We start from the raw sequence: 24257 nt of genomic DNA, 5'->3' as shown, positions 1-24257 counted from the left end.
CATCCCGTTCTTCACGTAAATCTGGAAAAACTCACCAAACACACGCTGTGGACTTCTTTCTAACGTTTCCGTGTGTCCCTGTTCACAGTTTATTTTCCTGATGAGCTCATAAACAGAGGAGAGTGCAGCTCTGCATGTCAAAAGTAGAAATTGACCAGGTGGAGGTTTATTCATGTTTACACGAAGCGTAAATTGGGCGGTACGAGCGGTTCAGCTCGGGAGTTAAGCCGGGGATCAAGCAGACTGAACTTGTTCTGGTAAGTTCACCCTGTGTTCGCGAGGATTTACTCTTGTGCTCGGTGTAAGGAGAGCAGGATATCAGAAATGAAGTTTGTGTCTGTGCTGCAAAACGGCTAAAACAGGAGCTGGGCTACAGTTAGCCTCAAATTGCTAACCAAAGGGGAGAAAATCAGTACGCAAAGCCACGTTCAGCACTGATGTGGAAACTAAAGCTGGGTCAATTATAAAGTAAACATTACCAAGATACTCAGGAAGCTTTAAAGCAGAGCAGTGCCTCGAGCTAAAACAGATAAAACACTGTAAACTGTGACACAGAAACACCGTCATCATCATTATTATTATCATTATTATTATTATTATCTATTGATGGATGGTTAATGTTTTAAGTTTCTTATTGTCGAAGATGTTAAATATTTGCAGGTTTTTGTGCCTATTGTACTAATAATTAATACATCCTGCTGACGGGAAAAAAATAACATTGTCAGGGATTTTTTTATTTTTTGGTTTTTATAGGAAAAAAAGAGTTTTGTAGTCATAAACATGCATTAATTAGTGTGTAATTACGTCTTCCTGATGCATTCTTATAAACTTGAAATGTGTATCAGTGGCTGGTGGTTTATGGAAGCTGCCATGTTGAATACAGTGGATGAATAGACATCACCTTATGCCTGAATTATGCTTCAGCAGGAAATCTGCTTGGTTTCGGTTGTTACCATGTGGGGGGGTTCGTTATAGCATTCGTCCCAAAAGTCCTGTGATGTCATTTGTATAGGACACCAATGCAAAGCAACACAACACATTGTTATGTTGAGGACATCGAGGCGATGGTATACCTGCTGCTAAGCTGATGATAAACCTCTGCACCTCATCATTGGACCACGGTGTTGGTTTGTGTGCAGCCATTTCCCTGGTTTCAAAAATGACGAATTGCGAAGGTGTCACTCTCATGACTCATCATATCAGTGGCATGGAGCCTGGTTACATCACATTTTTTGGCTCAACTCAGCTCGCTTGGAACCCCGGTCAAGTAGCTACCAGTGGCAAAGAGGCTTACATGTAACAAATGGTTGTTTAAGTTACTGCTGTCTTGGGCTTTTGGTGGTTGACTGCACACATAAGCACAATTAGTCCAGTTTCAATAAAGGTAAAGAATCTTTGTTAGAGATTTCCACGTGAGTGGTAATTTTTGGGGGGCCATTTGATAAACAAACACGTACTTAAACTTGCGTAAACAAATCCCCACATAATTAATTACTAGCTAAAATGTTTTTATTTGGGTTTTGGTGGGTTTTCTTTTGGCACTGACAAAATTAACTTTGGCCTGCAACAAAAAATGTTTATATGCAAGAAGAACTCAAAACATGCTGAACCTGACTGTCTTTCAGGTCTCTTGACGGGCGATCATGGAGTCGGTCAGCAGTCCATCTGTGCTGGGCTGCAAGCACCTCTCTATCTGCCTGGTGGACTGTATGAAGACTCCGGGGGTCCTGAGGCCAGAGCCTGAAGGTGAGCAGCATTCAGAAACACAATATCAGGATCGTTACTTCCTGCAACTTACGTTCACCGTGCTGGTCACAAGTTTAGATACCCTCATCATGTATACAAACAAGGGCAAGGGAATGAGGGGGTCAACAACACAGCTACCGGCCTCCTCTCGGCAGGTAACTCTAACGCAGCTTTTCTAGTGTCTGGGCTGATTGCTTTTATCAGTAGTATATTTTTATCATGCTGTCAAGCTCCACAAATCAGTACCAGCACGCCTGAGGACCTGCTCTGATGTTCTTAATTTCCTATAGAGATTGACAGACCACGTGACTTTCGCGCATTGCATGCCAGGAACTCGTGGCAAAACAATCCAAGTACCGCATCAAATGCAAGCATTTCATTTCTCAAATGCAGCCCGTGGCTGTCATGCGACCGGTTATTGCAGTTAATAATACAACAGCTTCTTGCCATTTTTTGTGTTTCTTTTTATCGCTGTGTAAATGATTTCAATTGAAAGCCTGCGTGCGCTAGTACCTCTTGCCACGAGTTCCCAGAATCCTTTGCGGTTTTACCCCTGAATGACGTCACATTTTCAATCTCTATAGTGATGTTCCACAGTTACAGGCAAACCAGGATTTTACTGTTTGGTCAGATTACTTCTTGGGCATAAAACAGTGACGCTGCCCACAAAGACTAATGTAAACCAGCCTTTTCTTTCTTTTATGGCAACATAGTCATCTGCTAAAATCCTCATTCACATGAATTAAACCTTTTTTGTCTAGATTTACATATACAATGACCACTCAGAGAGAGAGTGAAGTCACATGAGCCTCTTGGTGGATATGCTGTCATAGCTGATGATTCTTTAGAGGTCTACTCTGGTTACACATGTAACAAATGTTGCCTTGTCTTTAAACTGCTGTTTCTGAGAAATAGAGTCTGAAGGGACGTCCAGCAGTAATGTACATTATAAAAACTAGCATTTTTTTTAAACGTAAACCCATTCTGCTAGCCAGCAGGGTTATCAAGGATATGGCCCAGGTGCTAGAACTGGTCCAGTGAAGACTCCAGTCCGGCCCACTAGATGGCTTTGGAAAAATGTGAAGGAATGCATAGGTTTTTACCTTTTTTTTAATAAAAAGATTTAAAACATTTCCTAGTCATATAGACCCATTCTGTTATGAAGTAAGAGATAACTTTTTATGTCATTTAATTTTTTATCTACTTGAGAATTTTTTTTACACTTAGTGAATTAACAGAAATTTTCTGTTCTATTTACAAGACACTCAGTGCAATGCACTCTGTAATTTGATCACGTAGTTTCACTGATCTGGTCCGGCCCAGTTAAGAAAAGTCTTATTTAACGTAGAGGTTGTTGGACTTTTAGGTGGCTTTAAGGGGCCACCGGTCTATTTAAAAGCACTGTGAGCAGGCGAATGGCTGAATTTTAAAACGTTTCAAGGTTTTTGCTCACTGCTCATATCTGTATGTGAACAAATTATTGCAGCCTCCTTTTAGAGTAGAGTTCAAACACTAAAGCCTGAAGAGGTCAGCAAATAATCCATCAGTTTTCTGTGTCTTCCTCTTCTTACTGTCCCCTCAGCCCCATCTAGTGACCTTCCGGTCCTCACTCTGAGGGAGCTGTCCATCTCTTTGGTGGATTGCATGAAAACTCCAGTGCTGAACAGTGACGATAATCACAGCAGCTTGGAGCTCAAGCTGAAAGAGGAGGACGAGCAGTTGGGGAGAGAGTACGAGGGCTCAAAGCTGGAGCTGCACCCGGTCTGGCAGGACAGTGGAGTCGGACCAGAGATTCATTTGTATAAAGAAGAAGAAGAAAATAAAAACAACATCTCGGTGGAAACCAAACCTGAAGAAGTTGCTCGCAGTGATGGCACAACGTTGGTGTTTCAGGAGAACGGCGGCGGGACCGAAGGGATGACGTGGCTCATACAGTGTTCCGAACTATCAGAGTCCGTCGAAACAGCCGCGCTGGGCCCCAGTTCAGAGGAGGAAATGGATGCAACGTTACAGCAAAGTCAGGAAGAAGACGCTTTATCAGACAGAATGGAGACGGCACAGCAGGACACTGAAGCAGAGGAAGCTGAAGATGCAGAAACCCCCGAGTCTGGAGGTGAATGTTTAATAAAACTGAAACTGAGTGTTTTAGTAATCTTTTTTATTATTCGATTAAAACTTTAAATTTTCACCAGAAAGCTTTTTAAGGCTTTGCTGCCAATATTTTAGCTGTGCACTACTGCACTGTTGCCTCTTGGTGGCACTGTGAATATTAGATACTGCTGTGTGGATGTTCAGGTCTTCATCAAACATCAGAAGTTTGGGCCATACTGGACGACATATGTGTGAGTTATAAATTTCCCCATGGAGCAAGAGACACGCTCTTCAATAAAAACTCAAAAGTTTTCCAATTTACCATCAGTGAGGTCTTTGCATTAGACTTAGTAAATATGAACCTGATCAGATCAAATCTTTAAAGTAAAACCTAGAAATTACATTATTTCTAAATGACATTATTTCCACAATTCCCTCCTAAATTGTTGGCTTTACAGCATGGCTACAAAAGGTTTGGTTTTTGTAGGGGTTTTTTGTGCATCTTGTGATGTTACATGTGCATACCAATCTCACATATGCATGTAAAAAAAAAAAAAACCATCAGTTGGGTTTATTTTTATTAAGCCCAACTGTTGACATTCAACTGATGTGAAAGTAAATCTTCACCAATTCTCCTGATGAATTTCAGAGCATGTTTAGCTTCTAGAAAAAGGCCTTATTATTAGGGGTGGGCGATATATCAAAAATATACTTGAGGTATCGCAAGTTTATCTACGTATGATGGTTAAAATGACTTTATCATGACCTTCGAGTATAAATTGCCATGACAATATTAAGCCATTGACACATGTCAACATCTCCTCACACAGCAAAGAAAATGTTAAATAAACCAGCCGTGACACCTGTGAATGCTCTTGGTCAGTCGTTTTTATAGTCACTATCTAGACTTTTCTTTCTGTAATTTGAGATAATCACATTTTTTGTTTTACAATTTTCATATATCATATTCATATATTTCATATATATTTTTTCTGGATCGTCCACAAACTTCAAGTGCCCCCAAGTTGACCTTGAAAAAAGATTTAAAGAAACCATATTGAGTATATATATTATAAAAGGCCATGGAGAGCACTGTACAAAACACTTTTTCAACACAATGCCTTACGATGTCACAATGATGGCATAAAGGTTCGCAAATTACAAACAGCATGAAAATACCTACAAATTTCTAGTTTTTACAGCTTATAGAACCCAAAGATTTCATCTAATAGGTAAACATGCCATTTTAGTATGTAATGCTTCAAGGCCATAGGTCAAAAGGTCAGACATCAGTCTTGTTATAAAAGCAGACTGATTGTAATAAAAACATCAATTTTTTTTACATCCTTAAAGCTTCTCTTCTAAACATCTTTTTCAACACGCTAATGGAATAATTTTAAGCATTGTGAATTTTAATCACTTCCTTCTTTCCTCTTCCTTGCAGCTCCTTCTTGCGTGTCTTCAACCAATGAAAACCAAACAGAGAACCAACAGGAAGCTGCGTCTGAACCCCGACACCACCGCTGTGAGCACTGCGGGAAGTCCTTTGCAAGGAAGAGCAATGTCCTCCGACACCAGCGGCACAATTGCAGCAGAACAAAATCCACAGAAGATTCAGACCAGCTGGAGCAGGAGACGTTCTCATGCAGCAGGTGCATTCTAACATTTGACACTAAACGCGGGCTGAAGCTGCATGAGCTCTGTCACAAAGAAAACAGTGAAAGTCACGAGGGCAAAGAAAGTAATGAGGTTCAACGAGAGAGGCCTCACACCTGCACACAGTGCAATAAGAGCTTCTACGTGTTGTACACGCTGCGGCAGCATCTCCTCACGCACACTGGGGAGAAGTCTTACCACTGTGAGGTGTGTGGGAAGCAGTTTGGCAGGGAAGGAACTCTGAAGGAGCACATGTTGATCCACACAGGGGAGAAACCTTATAAATGCGACCAGTGCGGCAAGACCTGTGCTAGGCGCGGGGACCTACGAATACACATGTTGAGCCACTCTGAGGAGAGACCTCACAACTGCAGCCAATGCGGCAAAAGCTTCAAACAGCTTTTCAAACTGAGGAAGCACGAGCGAATCCACACGGGTGAGAAACCGTACCAATGTCAGCTTTGCGCAAAGAAGTTTAGACTGCAGGAATCGCTGGCGTCACACATCCACACGCACACTGGAGAGCAGCCCTTCAAGTGCAGCCTCTGCCCCAAGGCCTTCAGTATCAGGAGCAACTTGAAGAAGCACCAAATGATACACACCGGGGAGAAGCGCTTTCACTGCTCACACTGCGACAAAAGTTTCCGGCTGCAGCAGCACCTGATATTCCATGAGCGGGGCCACACAGGGGAGAAACCATACAAGTGTGAAAAATGTGGGAAAGGTTATTGTCACCCGTCTACGTTGAAAACACACCTGTCCGCTCATGAGGAGAAACCACCACGTTGCTCCCTGTGTGGGCAGGAATTTAGAGATCAGGAGGAGTTAGCCAATCACCGGTGCGCTGAGTCAACAGAAAAACCGCATCGCTGTTCTCAGTGTGGAAAGTGCTTTTCCCAGATCATTAATATGAAGAAACACCAGATGATCCACTCAGGGGAAAAACCCTTTGCGTGCAAGGAGTGTGGGAAGCTGTTCAACCACAGTGGGAATCTCACAAAGCACATGCGCACCCACACCGATGAAAGGCCATTTGAATGTGAACTCTGCAAGAAGCGCTTCAGGCTCCTGCAGCACCTCACAAATCACAGATTAACTCACAACAAGAAAAAGTAGAGACTGAATCTGATGTTTTAGTGGAAGCAGCCGCAGATTAGGAGGACAAACAGGGATGACTCTGCTGAGATGAGATTACGTTGACTCAGCTTCACTCCATTTTAAGCTTTAACTGTAGCTGTTTTAGTTGTTCCTTATGAGACGGAAGAATGTTAGAGAGAAACTGTCTGCCTTGATCTTTAAAGGATAAAATGCTTTTTGAATTATAGTTTGGGGGAGTTTTGTATTTTTTTTTTTTACAGATTAATATATTAAATTGGGAATTTGTCCCAAAATTAAAAGGATGAAAAAAATGAAATGCAAAACAAAGAGAAACTATTATGGGACGAAATAAAAGTCAATATTAAAACCAAAGCACTAAGACACTATCTTTTGTCTGGATGTCATAGGTTTCATTGGTAAGCTACAGATTGGATATTGATCATCAAGTAGTGAGTTACATTCCTAATTGCACCATACTAGACTCACTACGTCTATCTCACTGTAGTTGTCAGAGTAATTAACAATATAGATAATAGAGAAAAAGAAAAAGAAAAAAATTGCTGTTGGTCAAAATGGGCATCAACTTTTTGCCCTGTTTTAAGTCATGTATCTCTAATTAAGGAAACTCATTGCGCTCATTGACACAGACTGACTCCGATTGATTGGCAGAGGTTTCCAAATAACTGCAGATTGCAATCTGTCTGAGAGTTGCCACAACTACTTGCAGATGGTTAGCCTTGCGATTTAATTCAATGCAACTATTGGACACCTATCCTTATAAATTTATTCTTCCTCTAGTTGCAAAGACAATGCTTTCCTACCTTTACTCCAGTGTGATATCTGCTGTAACCCAAACTGTGCTGCCACTGGATTTCTTGCAATGTGCACGTTTTTAACGTGATATAAACTTCACATTTTAACGTCTGATTTAGACTTTGTAAATCTTTGTACAGCCTACGTGTCAACCTACGCAATTGGCCAACACTGTTACCAGCATTCAAACTTGTGCTGGGTGTTTTGTCTGTTTACCTTCTGATTGTGAGCCTTTATGTAATTTCAATTTTTAATGAAGTGGCAGTGACGATGTAACTAAATGAAGGGACTTTTTTTTACCCTCTTGAATTCTCGCTCTTCGTTGTGGTAAACATATTTGTGCCTTAATGGGTTCGACTTATTCACCTATTCCCTCTCATCTATTTGGATATTTTCGGCAGTCTCTCTCCAGGGATTCGCACCCTCCGCACATACTACTCGGCATGTCAGAGCAGACCAGTATACATGAGTTTACAATCCAAGAATCTTGTAAAAGTGTAAATCTTTAATCTGCACTGCCAATGTTGTGAATTTTTAAGCCATACGCTGAGTGCTGATCAGACTCTATCAAAGTATTATGCTTAATTTCTAGTAATAACGCGCTAATTCTGTAATGTTGTCACGCCTGAGTTCTGAGGTATCTGCAACACGACATTATGATGGCTATCATTTGGATGTGATGCTGTACTATACCAAAGTGTTGAGTAACCCCTTTGACTGGTGCTGTACTGCACACTGTGACAAAAGGACCCGGAGCGCACAGTGCTGGAAGTTGAGTGATCTTTTTATTTACAACACTGGTTGCACTTCTCAGTTGGCACAGCTTTCAAGCTGCCCTCACCGTCTTTGCAGCGCACACAGCTCTCTCACCACGTCCTGGCATCCTACTCAAATAGGGGAGGCATTTGACACCACACCCTGAACCCACTGCTCCACCGCTCCCCTACAGATGAGCCAAAAACCACATACCGCCATTGCCCGGCTTAGGCCAGGGGAGCTGTCTGGCCTGGCCTACTCCACTAATAAATTGGTGGTGGGCCATGCAGTCAGGCTGCACCTGCTGCATCAGCATGTCTCCAGTTAAGCTGACTGCAAGTGTTTAAGATAGATGTACAGAAAAAAATTAATCAGGTGTCTCTGAGGGAGGAGGGTTAGGAGGAGTTTATGTTATAATTTATTTGATTAAACTGTGGTCTTAACATCTTAAATATGATTTTGGCTGAGTGAGCTATCAAACAGTAGACCTTTCACCTTTTACAGGACAGAATGCCTTCAGATACAGTGTAACGCCTCTTTAGTGTCTTTTTAGAAACTAAGTGGTACTTACATGACTCCATTTAAACACCTCTCAGTTCCATTGAGCACAGTTAAATTAGCTGTACTGGCATGAGCACAGCTAAATAACCAAGTTATTCCTTTTTCTCTTTGTACAGGATCAAGGCAAAGGACTCGATGGATGTCGATGTGATTATGCTGTTTTATGGACTTTACTACGGCGTCATGGGCAGAGACTTTGCTGAAATCTGCTCGGACTGCATGGCTTCTACAATCGGGGTAAAACACGTTTTTTTTTCTTCCCCCAGTTCAAGATAGCAGCCTTCAGCTAGTTTTAAGTTTAACACAAACACAACCAAAAACAGTTTTGAAAAAAAAATAGCTACAGAAACTCTGTTGTTTCTATATAAATCCATAAAAATAAAACACAAAATAATAACAACATGTAACTTTGTGCTCTGCTAGTGTTGCCCTGATAATAAACATGCTTTTTAATCAGTAGCTTGGTAAATAAGGGTTGTGTGTGGGTTGTGCATACACTTATGTACAAATACAGACCAGTGGGTCTAAGAGACACAGACGTGTGTGTGACCAGATACTCTCAGCAATAAGTGTTGGTCTTTGTTCAATGTTCTGATGGGACGAGTTCTAGTCACACAAGCTCTTCACCCAGTGCACATGATAGCAGTGAAATTAGCAGTTGCAGTAATGAAGGCAAATTTATCTGCAGTTCCTTTAAAGGAAAGGAGCTGCAGCAGGATCCAGAAGTGTTTGCTATATTTGACTAAGTCTGAGCCAGAAACAAATTTCTACTACTTTAGAGCAGAGAATACATTCATCGACTTTGACACTGAGCTAGAATATGCAGTTCTGGAGCTCAACCCTGAAACGTCTTGATGCGTGTTCAGTCATCCAGGTAACCACTTGATCTGTAATTATGTCACAAAGCAAGGCATTGAAAACATATTGGAGGGTGGAAATAAAGCGGGAAAAGTAGCGACCTACCACACTTCGATGTATCACGCTGGCTCTGGCTCTCCAGTTTGATGTTTTTGCAGGATTTACCTATGGTTTTTACAAAAGAAGTCGATGTTATTTAACTGATAATAAATGAGAAGTGGAACAACACAGCGTGTAAAACAGTTTCTTGTCTGTGTGGTAAAAAGTTGAGATGAAGATGATGATGTAGCTCTGCACTTAGTGAAGAACTTACATTCTGCTAATAAGGTTATTTTATGGTTAAAATCTGTATCTTTGTCTGCACTGATTTAAAGAGTTTTATGTGTCTTTGTGAGACATTCAATCCTAAAATGTTTCCTACCACTAATTTGTCAATCCACTTTTACTTTTCCAAAAGGAACTGGCTCTATAGTGAGGAGATAATGGAAAGTTTGCTGAAAATAAAAGCATGCGTATTGTTTGTTTCTATGTTTAAGTATAAGCTTTAATCTACAGACCCAGATCAGAAAGACTGGCTGAGACTTGTTGCTGCTGCTGATATCAATGCACTTCATATGTTACTATTAATCAGCCGTGCCATTTTGTTTGGTCTCTGCTGCTCTTTAAGTGGCCTTAAACTCATGAGTGATTGATTGTTTATTCCAGTAGATGGCGGTGTTGCTTCATTATTCTCCTCACTTGTAGACGAGAAAGAAAAGATATTTCCTGTAGTAATTTAGCCTGTCTTTACATTTATCAGAATCAGAATACTTTATTAATCCCCAAGGAAATTATGTGGGTTATAGTTGCTCCAGTACAGTAACATTAACAAAAACAGACTAGACTATTTAACAATACAATATGTTAAGATATAAGGAATAGCACAATATATACAAATCACCAAATAATAAATATCCAGGGTTGACAGATATAATTACAAATAGGGATGGGTATCGTTTAGGTTTTATCCGATACCGGTGCCAAACCGGTACTTTTGAAACGGTGCCGGTGCTTAAACGGTGCTCAAACCGGTGCTTAAAGAATGGAGAACACAAAATTGGTCCAAAAACCTCTCATGGTCAGCCTTTTCTGCAGCTATAGGGCATATATGGTATCACTCTTGGCTGGAAGCAGTGCTTAAACAATGGAAAAAAAACACAAACTTTGTCCAAAAACCTCTCATGTTTAACTGTTTTCCACTTTTTCTTTGGTCATTTGAGCCTTTTTGGCCAGGGTGAAGGGAGTATCTGCCATCAAACAAGAAGACAGCCGCATGTAACTACGACGGTGTTTGCTAGTTCACCTTACATGCATTAATGTAATAATGTGGTTAGCGTACTCAACGTTAATTACACACGAACAACATGAAGCTACTCACGCAGAGAAGAACAGCTGCTGCTGCCATCATCATCCGTCATCATTTCTGCTAGGCTGGCAGGGCTAGGGGCCAGGACTCTACTCTTCGGGTTTTTGGGGGATGTTGCTAACTCCGGGTCCGATAACAGGCACCACACCCGCAGTAGATGTGCTCGGGGTGAGGTCTGGCAGCAAGCTATCAAACACGGCGCATTTCTCGGCTTTAAAAAAAAACGCTATGCGTTGCCAGGTGTTTCATCGAATTTGAGATGTTACCTCCTTTGACAGTATCACAGTATCAGCTTAAAGCAGCGGTCCCCAACCCCCGGGCCTCGGACCGGTACCGGTCCGTGAGTCGTTTGGTACCGGGCCGCTAGAGTTGAGGCTCAGGTGTGAAATGTATGGTTTTCAGGGTTTTTATTGGTTTTCAGCGTTATTTTGTTATCGTTTTTATCGTTAACTCGGTTTTCCTGGGTCTTTTCACGTGTGTTATGAATAAATCTTCTTTTTTTTGGTACCGGCACTAGTTTTATTTTGTTGTATTTATCCGCGACACCTTATTGCCTGTCCGTGAAAATATTGTCGGGCATAAACCGGTCCGTGGCGCAAAAAAGGTTGGGGACCGCTGGCTTAAAGCACTTGTTGCAGGCTGCCGAGTTTGCATCTTTTGCTGTGAAGTACAGCCAGACTTTTGACCGTTTCGCCTTGGGCATTTTTAATCTGTAGCTCTGCTCTAAAAGAACGTACGTACCTGGCCCCGCCTACTATCCTCAGAAACGTAAAATGATTGGCTAGAATTGGCTCAGGAAAAAAAAAGCACCGAAATGTGCGCTGCTTTTCGGTCTGGTTATTACCGTTTATGTCAGAACCGGACACCGGTACCCATCCCTAATTACAAATAAATATCAAGAATATTGTCAGCAACATTACTGAGTAGAAAAGAGCGTGTGTAAAAAGGACGTAGCTATTGCAGTGTTTACAGTGTATTAGTTGGAGGAGTTGTACAGGGAGATGGCCACAGGCAGGAATGATTTCCTGTGTCGTTCAGTGGTGCTTACGGTGCGCACACACCGAACGCGATAGAGGCGGCCAGAGCGTCAGGTGTACATGTAAAGTCAATGGAAAGAGCGCGATGACACGCGATTGCGCATCCGGCGAACATGCGGAAGCAGATTTGCGTCGCGAAAACGCCAAAACCCGTGAAACGCGCGTCAGTGTACCGCGTGGGGCGCGTTTGACTCGCGAAGAAAACCACGCGTGTCAGATTGTGTGCTGCATTTTGTGCACACGCCCATACCGCGCCAACCGCTGGAGTTGGAAAATATGAACTCCGGCGTCAAATCGCGCCCCGACAACCAATCAGGAGGCCGGTGACGTGGCTGTAACCAGGTCACAGGGGCAGATCAAACCAAAGCTCTTCATTCTTCATTCCGTATGGAGGAAAAACTCATCACTGCCGTGGCTAATCACCCAGAGCTGTATGATGCCAGCTGCTACTTCTACCGAGACAGGAATAAAAAGGACCGAGCTTGGAGGCACAGAAGTGAGGAGATCGGGCAACCTGGTAAGTTCATTCATTCTCCTTTTTAATTTTCAGACTGACCCGATAAAGCCGCGCAAAAGCTAGCAAGCCCGCCTACTGTCCCGCTATTTTCCCACTGATGTACAAATACCTTTCCGCTAACAAGATAATGTGTTTATTCAGAGGACATCTGCAGCACAACACATCTGGCACAACTTCCTCCCACATTTCCGGTCCACGCGCGTGGAAAGATGCAATTTTGAGGCGCGATGGGTTTTTCTTGGACACGCGTTGAGGTGCGAATGTGCACGCGTCAAATTAGGGGCGTTTAGGGCGTTTTCGCTCGCCTCTATCGCGTTCGGTGTGAACGCAGCCAAGTCTCTCACTGAACGTGCTCCTGTGACTGACCAGCATGTCATGTCATGGAGTGGGTGGGAGGAATTATCCAACATTGTCTTTATCTTGGACAACATCCGCCTCTCCGACACCACCTTAAGGGAATCCAGCTCCATCCCCACAACATTACTGTATCGCTTTGTTTTTGATTTGATAAATATTGATGTTCCTTATATTTGGTGTTAATGTGCAGCGCTTTGGTCAGGCTGGTTGTTGTTTTTAAAAGCGCTTTATAACTAAGCCAAGAGTGAATATAAAAAAAAATGTGGGCCGCTAAAGACATTGGGGGAATGGCCCTCCCAAATGTGAAGTTGTATAATTTAGCTTTTGAAATGTCAAGACTGGCCAAGCACTGGACAGGTTCGGACTCTGAGCTGAGCTGGATGAAGATTGAACAGGAACTAGTGAGCCCTTTTACACCCTTGGATGTTCTCTCACAGGGCTCAGCAATTAATGGACAAGACTTTCATAATAACCCAGTGCTCGGGTATTCTAAAGCTGTCTGGGTAGAGGTGCACAAGATGTGTGGAGCCTCTTATTTAAGACAACCTTATACCTCGCTATGGAACAACACTGCTGTACAGATTGGGAGAAAAATGGTGTTCTGGAAGGAATGGCTTGTCAAAGGCATACACAGGATAAGTGATCTTTACTCAGGGGGAGTGTTTATGTCATTCGCTGAAATAACCCAAAAATATGGTTTGATAGGAGAAAATAATTTTTGGAAATATTTACAAATAAGGGATTGTATTACCAAAGGAAAATTTACTCAAAGCACAAATATGGTGGTGGAGTTTTTAGAATTGTCCAGTACAGCACATAGAGCAGCTGTTTTCTACAAACTGTTTAACAATCTAAAAAAAGAGATATGTGAAAACTTGAGGATTATATGGCAGAGAGATTTGAGTTGTGCAATTTCTAAAGAAGATTGGTGTAGAATTTTGTCATTCTCTGATAAATATATAAGAGAGGCCAGGGGTAAATTTACTCAGTACAAATTAATACACAGATGGTACTTCACTCCGTCCAAACTTTATAGAATGGGAATCAGTCCCAGTAATATATGCTGGAAATGTAGTTCAGATCCAGGGACATTTATGCATGCTATTTGGGAATGTGGGAAAGTTTATCCCTTCTGGCAAAAAGTATTGGACAAAATAGGAAGGTGGATTGGTTTAATAATACCCTTGTCACCAAGACTGTGCTTATTAGGGGATCGGTCGGCGTTGCCTGGGGTTTCAAAATATGACTTTGTGGTTATAAAGGTGGGGGTAATTGCAGCGGCCCAAGTTATTCTCAGTGTATGGAAGGAGCCATCTCCTCCAGAATATAATAGGTGGAAAGAAAATATGCTGAAAATGGTGTCGTATGAAAAATTCTTGGCTAGGATTAATGATGATAGGGAGGGTTTTGACAAATCATGGGGACGTGTTTTTGGCTGAGATGGTTGAAATTTATTTGGTCAGGACAATTATCTTTAGTTAAATTTTATGCTTGCTATGTTGTATGTTTGTGTAGGCACTCAGTAACGGAATAACTTAAGAATTTGATTGTATTGTCCTTTTTTTGTGTGTGTACTGATCCCAACCATGGGATTGGAAGCTGTCTTTTTTTTTTTTTTTCCTGTTGTTGTTTGGTTTGTTGTTTTGTTTTTGTTTGTATGTGGTTAAAGGTTAAAAACAAATAAAGACTTTAATTACAAAAAAAAAGCGCTTTATAACTAAAGTAGTATCCTATGGTACAAATAGATTTGTGCTTCAGTTCTGGTGATTGAAATTCCCAAAGTTTTATTTTGTGATGCTAAGCACTAATTAGCTGATATGCATCTCTGCATTTGACCTGTTCAGTTCATAAGTAGCAAGCTGCTAACTTAGCACTCCACACTTTTATCCAGAAAACATAACGTCTGGGTCTTAAAATCCAACATGGGTGCAGCCAGAAGCCTCATGTTGACGTGTAAAAGCAATGGTGGCTACATCCACTCAAGTTTCATAGTGTGAATGCCAACAAAGGAGCAGCATATACACATTTAAAAGAATGGACTTTTAAGATCTGGAGACACCAACCATTTTTAATATAAAGTCTTTGGTGACAAAGTATTTATGATTAGATTGATTTTATATACATTTACCTAATGGTTTACCTTAGAAAGAGAATAAAAATATGAAGCTTTAGCTAAGCGGCTTATACACGTACACCTTAACTTGAGAAGCTAAATCATTATTGTTATTTAAAAATTGTTATACATTTTATCATTGCATTGTTTTTTACCTGTATGTAGTTAACTTTTTTATTCTCTGGTGTTTTTTTGTGAAGCATTTTGTTATCTTTGTATTGAAAGGTAAATAAATGACATTTTACTGACGCATGTAATAATAATACAGAGAGATTCATTTATATTTTAACAAAACCCACGGTAATGCTGTAAAATGGGAGTAAATAGAAACTCTGTTCCATCATTTTAAAATCCTCTAATGTTTTTGTTGCCCTTTTCTGATTGAGTTCAGTTGAGTCAATGTTAGTGTCGTTGGTGTTTGTCACTATTTGGTTGGTGTAAAATGTACAGGAACTGACAAGAAATCCTGCTGCAACTGAACTGAGTAGGCAGCATGTTTGACTTTAGTGTGTGTGTTTGAATGCATTATTTTTGAGTAAAGATACACACAGTACAACAAACACATCGATTAGAAGCTGTTGCTCAACTCTGATCTGACCTGACCAGTGTTTGCTGATGACTCACCGGTTTGTGAAATTGAACCTGGAGGCTTCAAATGATCAGAGAGCAGCGTTAGAAAATCATTCAGCAACAACTCTTCACACAGAGAGCGAGTGACAGAAACGGCAACGATGGAGCGACTCTGTTTCCTTTTGTGTCTGATATGTGTGTCCTCAACACTGGTGAGTTTCTCTGATGTTTTTAAATAATTTTACAAAGATGTGGCACTGAAATTTTTTTTTTTTTTGTCATTTTAGTGTATGTACTGTGTTGTTTAATAAATAACAAGAATAATTATGTATTTACTGATCACTCATATGTTTATTATTTACTGATATGAATACATGAACATAGCATTTGGCTGTTCTATTTATAAAGATGTCGAGCGCACTGTCTTATTCATTATTTACTCTTTTATTTTACTACCTAAGTTTATTAGATATATTTCTGGTAATTATTATTATTATTATTATTGTTGATTTATATGAATATAGTAACAAAAGATTTAGAAGTTGTGGACGTTGGCTTGAGTAGAATGCTGAATACTGATCAATCAAAGAAACAGTCACTATCTTTAGCTGTTTTAACAATTCAAATAAAGGATGTGTAACTTAGCAGACCTAACAAAACAGAGCTTCATTTATACTTACAGTTTTTATATATATATTATTTAAAGCCAGTTAGTTAAATACTGCAGACTGATTAACTACTACTGACCTAAAAATTTTTGTATGTAATATTTAACCTCCTAAGACCCGAACTTTTCCACAGCATGCATTTTTAATTTCTCTTTGATATTTGAGCATATTGGGGCCCGATGAATGTAAAAACAAAGAATTACCAAAATGAAAAATGAGAGCCACATATGAGGATATTCATTTAAAATTTCGATAGAACAGTAGCAGCATAATGTCCTCGTAAGTGAATATCAGGCCCTTGTAGAGCAAAATTGAGTATTTTGGTCTAAATAACCCAAAATGTGATGTCCACATATGTGGACGCCAGGTAAATGGACTGATTCTTAAATAACGCTTTTCTACTCTCCCGGAGTACTCAAAGCGCTCTATACAACATGCCTCATTCACCCATTCATACAAGCACTTCTAAACACAAGTGCAACTAATAAGCATTCACACACATTCACACTCCGATGAACGCATCTTGGGGTTAGTATCTTTTCAAGGATATTTGGCATGCAGACTGAGGCAGCCAGGAATCAAACCACCAACCTTCCAATCAGTAGTTTATCTGCTCTACCACCTGAGCCACAGCCACCCCAGGGTCCTAGGAGGATGATAAGAAAAATAATTATGTACTAATAACAGTATAAAATTGAGTACATTTCAAAATAAATTTGCAATAAATAAATTTGAAAAGTATTTCTGCTTATATAATTATTGTAATTGTGTATTTTACTTTATAAATATTATTAATAAAATCTTTATTTGTGGGTAAGAAGCAAACAATTTAAGTATTTTTAGTCACTAGTATTATTCCAAAGAAACACCTCCTAATTTGAGCAGTTCAGTTGAAATTGGTTATACGTGTTATAATGTACATGTTTGATGTGCAGCATCTGTTTTTAAGATTTTTAGTTAGATTTATCAAAGAAGTTCAGTATGTATCACCAAGCCTTTAACCAGGGTTTTGTTTAAGTAGGGTTTCATTGTAAAAGTCATTGTTGTAGACCAAATGGACTAAAATAGCGGCTCTGTCACAAAGACTCTTTGTTTGCAACTATATGTGCATAGTCACCCCTCAAAAATACATTGTACACCACGAACAACCCAGAGACAATAGCTATGTTTTCTGCCCTAACTAAAACAATGTTGACTTTCTTGTCTTCGTCTAGGCCCAGATTGATCCCAGGGGAGGTCGTCCAGTGGAGCACGGCACCAGAAGTGAAAAATGTGCCACTGAGAAGGAATGGCCTTTCTGCACAGACGTTGAATGGGTATGCAGATTCCCTGTTGTCTCTCAGAGCTCAAGCTAGGCAAAGTTCTTATTGACCTCAATGAATGTGTGCAATTTTAAGATTCAATGTTTACAAGAAAGCTGGACTGGGGAAATTCCAGTTTCTGTCAGTGCAAAAGTCTAACTATGTACTTAATCGATAAGATTTCAAAATTATGTCTTAGTGTTTATATATGGTAAAGAGATGCTGCTATAACAAGTGAAGGAAATCTGTCAGCACGAGCCGATTGCAAGAATTAATGCTTAAAATGACAGAAATCTATAATAACTGGTATATTGTGAATGACCATGAGGGAGGTCTTTATGGGTAGGAAAAACTGTTAAACTTGTGAAAATACACTACAGAATGTACAATCCGGGCCAGACTGGAGCTTTTGTGCCTCTGGTTGTACTGCCAATTATTATAATAACCTGTTGTTCTGTATTTAAATGACTCTGATTTTTATGTGACACAGAAATAAGGAATAATTATGTCTTCTCTTTGGTCATCCATTAGGGCCCTAAATGTCCATCAGGCTGCAGGATCCAGGGTCTGATGGAGAAATACGATCACAATATGCTGAAGAAGATTGAGAAAATCCGCAGCCTGCTGGATCAAAACAAGGCCAAACATCGCTCCGCTGATACGGTGTCGAAACAGACCTACGACTACTTGAAAGAAAAGCTAACCACTGACGCTGGTTAGTGTGGCTTTGTGCACTTCTTCTGTTTCCCAGTCAAGAGTTTAATGGTTACAGGAACCCAGTCTAGGTGGTTATAGGATACCTGGAAGTTGTTTCACAGTTAAATAAATATCTGCATAAACTGATCAAAAGTGCAACCCTAACAAGCAGCTTTAAAGGTGTATCCAGTCATATTTAAAAGATATTTAATAGAAAGAAATGGGACATGGGAGTGCGCACCAGTTTGTGGAAGCCATCATGTTGTTTTATTCCCAGTATTATCTCAATTATTTATATCCAGCAGAACCCTCCCATCTCTGGACAGCTGAAAAAATGTGTTTAAACAAAAGTAAGAATCAGTCCATCCATTTATTAAACTAAATGTTTCCTGTTTTCTTCTACTAGGCAGCGACAACAACTACTTTGACTTGGCCCAGACTCTTCGTCAGAGGATCACAGACATGAAGATTAAAATCGACAGACAGGTGACTGTCCTGGCAGCCCTGAGGGATCGGGTCAAAGACCAGGTCATAGAGATGCAGAGACTGGAGGTATACCAAGCCAGCACAGTCAAAAATACATGTTTGCATAAAAAACATGACAAGAACATCCTTAAAAATAAAAGTATTTACAAAAGCACTAAAGAAGAAAAAATTTAAAGTACTGAGGATAGTTGACTATGCAAAAATATTGAAATGCCTGTAACCAAGTAGTGAAGCCGCAGGTTTCAGTTGTCTAGAAGAAAGAAAATAAGAACATTTTAAAAAGCACTTAGCTAGTGCCAAATCACAACAACAGTCACCTCTAGTTGCTTTATGCTGTAAGGTTAAGACCTTAGAATAATACAGAGAAAACTCCAACAACCCTTAAAGCAAGCCCTTGGTGACAGTAGGAAGGAAAAACCCCCTTTTAACAGGAAGAAACAGCAGAACCAAGTTCAGGGAGGGACATCCATCTGCTGTGACAAGTTGGGGGTAAGGGAAAGAAGACAGGACACAATAAATCAACATAAATCAGTATAATAAATATCTACACATGGATGTATTCAGATTTGTACTGTGAATGTAGCTCAACTTCTGACAAAACTCTGAATATTAATTAATCAAAAGGTCAGATTAACTAAAGTAAAATCTTTTTATGGCACTTTTGTAACAGTGAGTAGCAGTAAAATATTGTTTTTTATTGTAAAGATATGTTACAATGGCAGAATGAATTTGTTCAGATATATTTAAAACTACCACTTTTTTACAAGCTAGTTTTACAATTTTTTTTTTTACTCTTTTACTCACATTTTAAAAAAAAACAACTTTATCTCCTCTTTCAGGTGGATATTGATATTAAGCTTCGTTCCTGCAAAGGATCCTGTGCAGGCTATTCTGAGTACCAGGTGGACAAGGAAAGCTATGTCACCTTGAGTAAACAGGTGAGAATTCAAGCGACCACATCTATGGACCCAGTTAAGGGTGAATAAATTAACTAGTTCATTAAAGTGCCAATCAACAGAGTGAGTCAATAAATAACTAACTGTGGGGTTTGCATACAGTGAAACACCAGCTATCTCGAGTAATCTGCTGTTTTAAATACATTTTAAGTCCAAGTAATTTCCCCTCTCACAATTTCTTAGGTTTTTGCGTATCTGTCACATTTTATCAGTGTTAGTCAAGTTACTTGAAAAAAGTAATCAGTAACTAATTACTGATTACTTCCCCAAAACAGTAATCCCTTTACTGATTACTTATTTTCAAAAGTAATTAATTACTTAGTTACTTATTTACTTTTTAAAAACATGATTTACAACCTGAATAGGTGATAAAGCGATAGATCTTTCAGCCCAATTCTACTTTTTCTGCATCATACAAAATGTAATCAAATGGAAAACTCTCTTTTTAAAACTTGTTTTATTAGTTTTAATCTTTTAACTTTATGCATCAAGCAAAACTTAATTATATGCAACATTCTCTGACTGGAAGAAATTTGTTTAACATTTAAACCTATTTTCTGCACATTCCAGCACATAAAATAAAATATTTTTTTGTGTTTACACTCACTCTTTCAAATAGATGCAAGTAAAACACAGCAGAAAATAAATAAAATCAAAGACTAGTTGCTCTATTTTAACCTGTAAAGCAGGAGTGGGGTAGGCGGAGGTTTGCCCTGGTGCAGGTGTGTCGCAGAGATCAGTGGAAGAATTCGTGAGTTTCTCAGTGAATTTCCGTGGTACGGAAATACGTGGTAGCGCACTTGGTGCTTGCTTGGAAGTTTAGGGGTTTTTTTCGCTGTAAAAAGAAGTTTTCTTCCCACACACAACGGACACTAATGTTTTTGTCACTTTTTATGGAATCAAACTCAAAGTAAGGTCAGTACTTCCACGCTTTAAACACTGCACTCATACTCTCTCCCGCACTCGATATATTATCCATTGTCGATCTGCACACAGCTGTTGTCACGAACGTCGCACTCGCTTACGTCACAGTAAATGGACTGATTCTTATATAGCGCTTTTCTACTCTCACGGTGTACTCAAAGCGCTCTATACAACATGCCACATTCACCCAATCACACCCATTCTCACAAGCACTTTATCTATACTCAGTGCTTTCTAAGTACATTCACACACATTCATACTCCGATGGATGCATCGGAGAGCAAGTTGGGGTTAGTATCTTGCCCAAGGATACTTGACATGCAGACTGGAGGAGCCAGGGATCGAACCACCAACCTTCCGATCAGTAGGTGACCTGCTCTACCTCCTGATCTACAGCCACCACCAGTCATGAGACATTCTCGCAAAAAAATCACGGTTTTAATAACGCAGCAACACAGCGTTCCTACGTGAAAGTAACGGTAATCTGATTACTGTTTTTGCAATAGTAATCCCTTACTTTACTCGTTACTTGAAAAAAGTAATCGGATTACAGTAACGCCCATCTCTGCATTTTATTGACCAATAGCGATAACCTCGGAAAATACTTCTTTTTCCTATTTTTAAATGATGATCTCATTTATTCACAGAAAAAAGCTACCCAAACCTACATGGCTCTATGCAGAACTGTAATTGCCCCCAAAACTTAATAACTTGCACCACCCTTGACATGAAGAACTTAAGTAATTTGCTATAACTGGCAATGAGTCTTCACAGTTTTCGCCCATTTGCAGTTTGCCATTACTTTTGTCACCAAAATAAACTTATTACTTTAAACCACTTTTAACAGATGTAAAGTTTAAAGGGTTGCGGGTTGTACTCAAACCCGGTTTGGCCACTCTAATCATACAGGATATGGTCACCTGCTCATCCCACCTAGCCAAAACATCATAAAAAGATATTTTTGTATAAGACTTGTGTTTGTCATTCTTCCGACAATTGAATTTTTCCCAACATTAGGTTGTGAACTTCTCTTTCTGTCTGTCTTTCCAGGTCCAGCAGTTAGACTCCCAGGCACCCCAGAATGTCGAGACTGTGGGGACGCTGCATGTGATGAAGAGCAGGCCGCTAAGGGACATGGTTGTGGACAGTGTCTTCAAATCCAGGGACGCTGAAGGAGCAGCAGGACAGCAGACTGCAGACATGTTCCCTGATGTAAGAGAGCTGTCACATTTAGATTTCATCTCTTAACAAGCATTACATTGCTGGTAACTTTTCAGGTTTAGAGGTATATTCAAAAATAATTATTAATATGGCGTTTTCATGTACTTCAAATGGAAATAAGGCCAAAATTGCCTTCAGTTGACATTCTCTGAAAGCTAAGGGCGCCTCGTTTCTAAAACTATGCATCTTTACCATGTGGCTAAAATGTTAATCCTAACTCTAAGCGGTGATGCAGTGATTGATGAAAATCTTAATTATATGCTTCCCATTGTTTACATCTTGCACCAGTGAGCTAGTGTTTGATTTATTTGCATAAAAAATAACTTTCACTGAACGAATATTCCTTAAGAGTTTTTTTTCTTTTCCTTTTTCTAGGTGAGGACTGTCCATTTGGTCCTGGAAGAGGAAGGCTCTAGCTCATCCCCAGCAACTGTTTCCAAGGTCCCAGGTACTTCCTTCTCTTCGTCTACATCCTCATCCTCCTCATCCTCCTCATCTTCATCATCCGCTTCTTCCACATCATCTAAAGCTATCACTGAGATTAGAGGACGTGGTGACGCGGACACGTTTGGTTTCGGTGGAGGGTCGCAAAGCCTCGGCCAACCCAGTACAAGTCATGTGTCCACCAAAACCATCACCTGCACCAAGAGAACCCGAACAACTGTGGTTCATACAAGCGATGGGCCAGTGGAAAGGACGGAGGAGGTAATAGAAGGAGGACCCGGATGCCAGGTGACAGGAGACTTCACCAAGGGTGGGATAAGCTCCTTGTTCCCCTCTCTCAGCCATACATCTTCATCCTCTTCTACTGGCTCCACCAAGACCGTACATCTCAGCAGCACTAAGGGCAGCGTCTCTGGAAATACCAAAACTGGGTTTAGCGATCCATTCGATTCTGATGTCGGGATCGACCTTGGCGCGTTTCTGACTGACAATACAGAAGATGATGTTCCTGATTTTCACGCCAGGAGTGTGAAGGCCGCATTACGAGTCGAACGCCAGGCGGATTATGTAGGAAAAGGTACTGAAACTGACCTGGGGTAAAATATACAAAGCCAAGAAGAAAATGATTAGCTAGATAGCATGCATTAGCATCAGCTAGCTTGCTAGCTAGCCCTATGTACCAAAATGATAAGTGAATACAGCATTTTTTGTTGTTTGTTTCTGGAGTTTAAAGATTTTCAGATTTCCCATAATACATTTGATAAAAACATATTTCTCATCGATAGTTTGCCAGTTAACAAATTCCTGCTTAGCGATTAACCAAACTCACCAAAAATCCTGAAAATATCACCACCCTCATCCCTACTGCTAGCTACAGGCTTATTTGCCACAAAAGAGTGTTTTGCATAGAGATCAGGAGATGAGGAATCGACTGCCAGCAAGTTTAGCTTTTGTTGGTGAAGTGTCCGTTTTAGCCAGTCCACGCTAACTCGCGGTTTGCGGTGTGCCCCTCTCTGTTTACAGATTGTGTCGAAATCTACCAGAACCATCTGAATGGGGAAACAAATGGCCTATTTAAGATCAAACCTGGCGGCACCGACTCTGAGGCAGTAGTGGATGTTTACTGCCAGCAGGAGGGTATTATGGGAGGGTGGTTGTTAGTCCAGCAGCGAGAGAGTGGTGCACTCAGCTTCAACCGCAGCTGGGTTGAATACCGCAATGGGTTTGGATCAGTGGACAGTCAGGGAAAAGGCGAGTTTTGGTTAGGCAACCAGAACCTCCACTTGCTAACTAATGAAAGTGAGACAATGCTGAAAGTTGAACTGGAGGACTGGGAAGGTGCTGTAGCCAGTGCAGAGTACACTATACGGGTAGGATCAGAGGAGGAGGGGTACCCACTGCATGTCTCCACATACAGCGGGGATGCTGGGGATGCTCTATTAATGCCAAAAGCATCTGATTTATCCCACAATGGGATGAAATTTGGCACCTTCGACAAAGATAACGATAGATCGGAGCATAATTGTGCAGAGATTTATGGAGGTGGGTGGTGGTACAATAACTGCCAGTCAGCTAATTTAAACGGTATTTATTATAAAGGTACATATGACCCCAAAACAAACATCCCACATGGAACTGAAAATGGAGTTGTGTGGGTGACATACAAACCAGCAAATTACAGCCTGAAAACTGTTCGGATGTTTATCCGACCAACTGCTTTTTAACTTGAAAAAACAGGTAAATAGATAAAAACCAGAGGACAAAAACCAAAGGAAAAAAAAACAATCAATCTGTGCAATAAGTACTTTCTGTTTGTGAGCATGCTGTGTAAACAGTATTGATTCTTTTGTTAGCACTACCAGTCCAATGTTCTTGCAGTGGCCCAATGTTTTTCGTGTTTCTCAACCACTGAACTCTGCTCAATCAATAAAGACTCAGTGTTCACTTTACTTACTGTGGTTTGTGTTCTCATTTCCCCCTAAA

The 24257-nt window shown here is 40.4% G+C and overlaps 2 protein-coding genes across 6 annotated transcripts; both read left to right on the top strand.

Annotated features, from left to right (window-relative positions):
• On the top strand, window positions 1-15787 carry rnf175 (ring finger protein 175). 5 transcript variants are annotated; one of them, XR_003219489.1, is made up of 6 exons: window positions 1-257; window positions 1626-1746; window positions 3329-3859; window positions 5282-5929; window positions 8838-8958; window positions 10839-10854. XR_003219489.1 is itself a non-coding variant. In XM_025906029.1 (6 exons), exons 2-6 carry the CDS (start codon window positions 1644-1646, stop codon window positions 15723-15725), a joined length of 1074 nt encoding a protein of 357 aa, XP_025761814.1. In that variant the 5' UTR covers window positions 1-257; window positions 1626-1643; the 3' UTR covers window positions 15726-15787. The 5 variants fall into 5 exon arrangements, 4 of the variants coding, with proteins under 4 accessions (XP_025761814.1, XP_025761815.1, XP_025761813.1 ...); XM_025906029.1 differs by lacking the exon at window positions 10839-10854 and adding an exon at window positions 15615-15787 and having other exon boundaries at window positions 5282-5489; XM_025906030.1 differs by having other exon boundaries at window positions 5282-5489; window positions 10839-10889.
• fga (fibrinogen alpha chain) lies at window positions 15634-24223 on the top strand. The gene is made up of 8 exons (XM_013264296.3): window positions 15634-15790; window positions 17461-17562; window positions 18079-18262; window positions 18650-18795; window positions 19569-19667; window positions 21660-21821; window positions 22206-22851; window positions 23298-24223. Exons 1-8 carry the CDS (start codon window positions 15740-15742, stop codon window positions 23996-23998), a joined length of 2091 nt encoding a protein of 696 aa, XP_013119750.1. The 5' UTR covers window positions 15634-15739; the 3' UTR covers window positions 23999-24223.
• Window positions 24224-24257: the final 34 nt, after the last annotated feature.

Source organism: Oreochromis niloticus, linkage group LG3 (genome assembly GCF_001858045.2).
Source record: "Oreochromis niloticus isolate F11D_XX linkage group LG3, O_niloticus_UMD_NMBU, whole genome shotgun sequence".
NCBI classification, from domain to species: domain Eukaryota; kingdom Metazoa; phylum Chordata; class Actinopteri; order Cichliformes; family Cichlidae; genus Oreochromis; species Oreochromis niloticus.
The sequence above is the reverse complement of the archived record's forward strand: the minus strand, read 5'-3'. Positions and strand labels throughout refer to the sequence as shown.

What these genes read in the sequence shown, in the direction of transcription:
- rnf175 (XM_005460156.4), top strand. Translation starts at nt 1,644, where the DNA reads ATGGAGTCGGTCAGCAGTCCATCTGTGCTGGGCTGCAAGCACCTCTCT. An exon ending in CCTGAGGCCAGAGCCTGAAG is followed by an intron (nt 1,747 to 3,328) that starts GTGAGCAGCATT and finishes CTGTCCCCTCAG; the next exon opens with CCCCATCTAGTGACCTTCCG. An exon ending in AGAAACCCCCGAGTCTGGAG is followed by an intron (nt 3,860 to 5,281) that starts GTGAATGTTTAA and finishes TCTTCCTTGCAG; the next exon opens with CTCCTTCTTGCGTGTCTTCA.
- fga (XM_013264296.3), top strand. Translation starts at nt 15,740, where the DNA reads ATGGAGCGACTCTGTTTCCTTTTGTGTCTGATATGTGTGTCCTCAACA. An exon ending in TATGTGTGTCCTCAACACTG is followed by an intron (nt 15,791 to 17,460) that starts GTGAGTTTCTCT and finishes GTCTTCGTCTAG; the next exon opens with GCCCAGATTGATCCCAGGGG. An exon ending in TCTGCACAGACGTTGAATGG is followed by an intron (nt 17,563 to 18,078) that starts GTATGCAGATTC and finishes GTCATCCATTAG; the next exon opens with GGCCCTAAATGTCCATCAGG.